We start from the raw sequence: 2616 nt of genomic DNA on the forward strand, positions 1-2616 counted from the left end.
GTACAAATGCGCTTTACACAATTGATGTGTGTATGGACTGGGATAACAGTTGTATGAGCCCCTAATAAAATGTTAAAAAAAAAAAAAAAAGAATTCCTACATTTATAAGAATGAATATTCTACAGGAGGAAGATACTGACAATAAACAAATATGTTAAATGTTAAACTCAACATTCCCAGGTGACTTCATGAACATTCATGCCTCAGTGTCTCTGCATATGCTGTTTCCATAACTTAAGTTGTCTTCTCTCACTGGAATGTCTACCTAACCATACAAGTCTTTCTCTAAAAGTTGATACAATCTTTCCAAGGCAACCATGTAGCTAAAGAGAGTTTTAACAAACTATAAATATGATTTAGGAACAATTAAGAGATATAAATAATCTTTTTGTATCAACTCGAGATTTGATTTACATCTTACAGATCACCTGTAAAAGAATTTATCTGTTGAATTAATAAATATTCAAAATTTAGACTTACTGTGTAGTCTCGGGGCTCCAAGATGAAGTGAATTATAAAAATTTAATAAAACAAATTATTAAGGGGAAAAAAAACTTACAGGGCAGGCTCTTCTTCCTCATCTCCATATGACTTTAAATTATCTTGATCATACTGTGGTAATTCAGGCATCAATCTAAAAATTAGAACACTAGCGTCAATTATCCATTGCTAAATCATGAGCAGAATGATCAATACTTACTCGGTAATGAGTCTCTTATTTTATAATGATTTTTTTTCTGATGTAACCAACTGGCCAGGCCAACCTAGAAGTAGTATTTTCAAGGACCAGAGTGACCTAAAAGAACAATTAATTTTGCTTCTCTGTCATTGAGGTGGACGGCCACGTTTGCTCTCCTTTTTCACTGCCTTTTCTTAATAATTAAAAATTAGGACTAAATAGACATTCCAATTTTTTTTAGACCAACATAGCATTAATTCAGTGTGAAAAACTCTTACTTGTAGAGCATATGATAAGCAGCAATCTGTACTGGTCTAGCTTTGTGAAGGAGTAACGGGGTCAATGTATTTAGCAAAGTCTGAAGATGTTCCAGTATGTTTGTTTCTTGGCCAGCAACAAATCTCTCAGGGAGTTTGTGTCTCAGCAGCTGATCCTTTGACATATATGTTAATGCTTCACACATGGGCCTCAGCACTGCATTCTGAAAGGATGTTTCAGATGAATCTGTGCTTTCTACCAGTGATAAAAAGAAACACATCCAAAAGGAGTTAGTGATATAGCTGGATTTATAATCAATACAATTGCATAAAAAATGAGACACATATTACAGCACTCCTAAAAGATACTTGAAGCCAATCTATATTTCAATCTTAACTGTTTAGTGACTTCTTTTTCATCCTTGAAAAAGAACCACAAGTAGTCAAAAGAGAGGTTCAGATTGTACATTCTCTATTCAGGCAATCTGAGTCACTATTATTTTAATTTGCAATGGTCACTGACTATCTTGCTGTCTTTTGATTCTTCTCCGTAAAGCCAAAGCATATGTGGTCTTCTGAGCAGCCAGGCTACCTCTCTGGCTCTTTACTGCTCAGTGCTGTTTGACTGAAATGTCCAATTTCAGGTTTGAGATTCTCAAGACTTTTCCCCGAATCTCGCTATTAATCCTTCTTTCACTTGCCTGTAACAGTCATCAAAAGAGGTAACAGCAGATTGTGGATGCCTTGGGAAAAAAATTCTTTCCATTCATTGATCAGATTTTCAGGAAGCTTGCCAATGGTACTCAGATTTTTGGAATCAAAATACACACTGAGGTCACAGGCCAAACCACAGCTGACATAGGCAAAGAGTTGTACAAGAGGGTCAAAATACAAGGCACGATTCTTGCTTGCTGTCTAAAGGAATAATAAAAATCAAACCATTAGGTATTAATGGGAACACAAATCAATACAATAATAAGTGGCTTTTCTTCCAAATTTTAGAATTAAAAGCAATTAAGGCATATAGTCTCAGGAGAATTATTTTGCGTTAAATCAAATGCCTTTTCACTTCTAAAATTACTAAAGAAAATAGTATCAGCTACCATTTCCAAGTCAGACACTTTAAAATCAAATATTTAATCCTTCAGTAATCCTCCATGCTAGGTACTATGTTCATCACATTAAAATACCAAAATTGAGGCTCAAATGAAGTAAAATTAAAACCGTTAGCTGTCAAAGCTCACAGTACGTAAAACAGAGAATCAATTTCAAACCCTAGCTGATATGCTGTCTGAGAACCCACAAAAAGATAATTAACCCCCTCTGAATTTGCTTCACCTTAATGTAGGAGGCTAAGTCCAAAAGTATTGCTACTGGGGTTGCTGTTCATATACATCAGCTTATTCCCAACAAAATGTGCTTCAGCGTCTTTGGGATCAGTGGGTGGTGGCAGTATGTGCTTTTAGTCTTGTTATGGTGCTTTCAATGAAAAGATCCAGTCAAAACCGTGTTTTCCGCTGAAGATGAATGTGTGCATAAGTAAGTGTGGCGAAAAAGGCTGATGGTGCCCTGCTATCGAGATCTATAGCGTCTGGGGACTTAAAGGCTTGAAAGTAAACAAGCGGCTATCTAGCCCAGAAGCAACAAAGCCCATATGGAAGCAGCACACCAACATGTGTG

General features: G+C 36.0%; 1 protein-coding gene across 1 annotated transcript in view; it reads right to left on the bottom strand.

Moving 5' to 3' along the window:
• LTN1 (listerin E3 ubiquitin protein ligase 1) overlaps window positions 1–2616 on the bottom strand; it is a 90204-nt gene that overhangs the window by 25164 nt on the left and 62424 nt on the right. Inside the window, exons 22-24 of the mRNA XM_045284657.1 lie at window positions 1638–1851; window positions 958–1192; window positions 560–634 (exon numbers count right to left, since the gene is read on the bottom strand). Coding sequence (XP_045140592.1) covers window positions 560–634; window positions 958–1192; window positions 1638–1851 — 524 coding nt within the window. The remainder of the gene's footprint in view (window positions 1–559; window positions 635–957; window positions 1193–1637; window positions 1852–2616) is intronic.

Source organism: Echinops telfairi, unplaced genomic scaffold (assembly GCF_000313985.2).
Source record: "Echinops telfairi isolate 266 unplaced genomic scaffold, ASM31398v2 ScPeMD7_7469;HRSCAF=8507_0, whole genome shotgun sequence".
Classification (NCBI taxonomy): domain Eukaryota; kingdom Metazoa; phylum Chordata; class Mammalia; order Afrosoricida; family Tenrecidae; genus Echinops; species Echinops telfairi.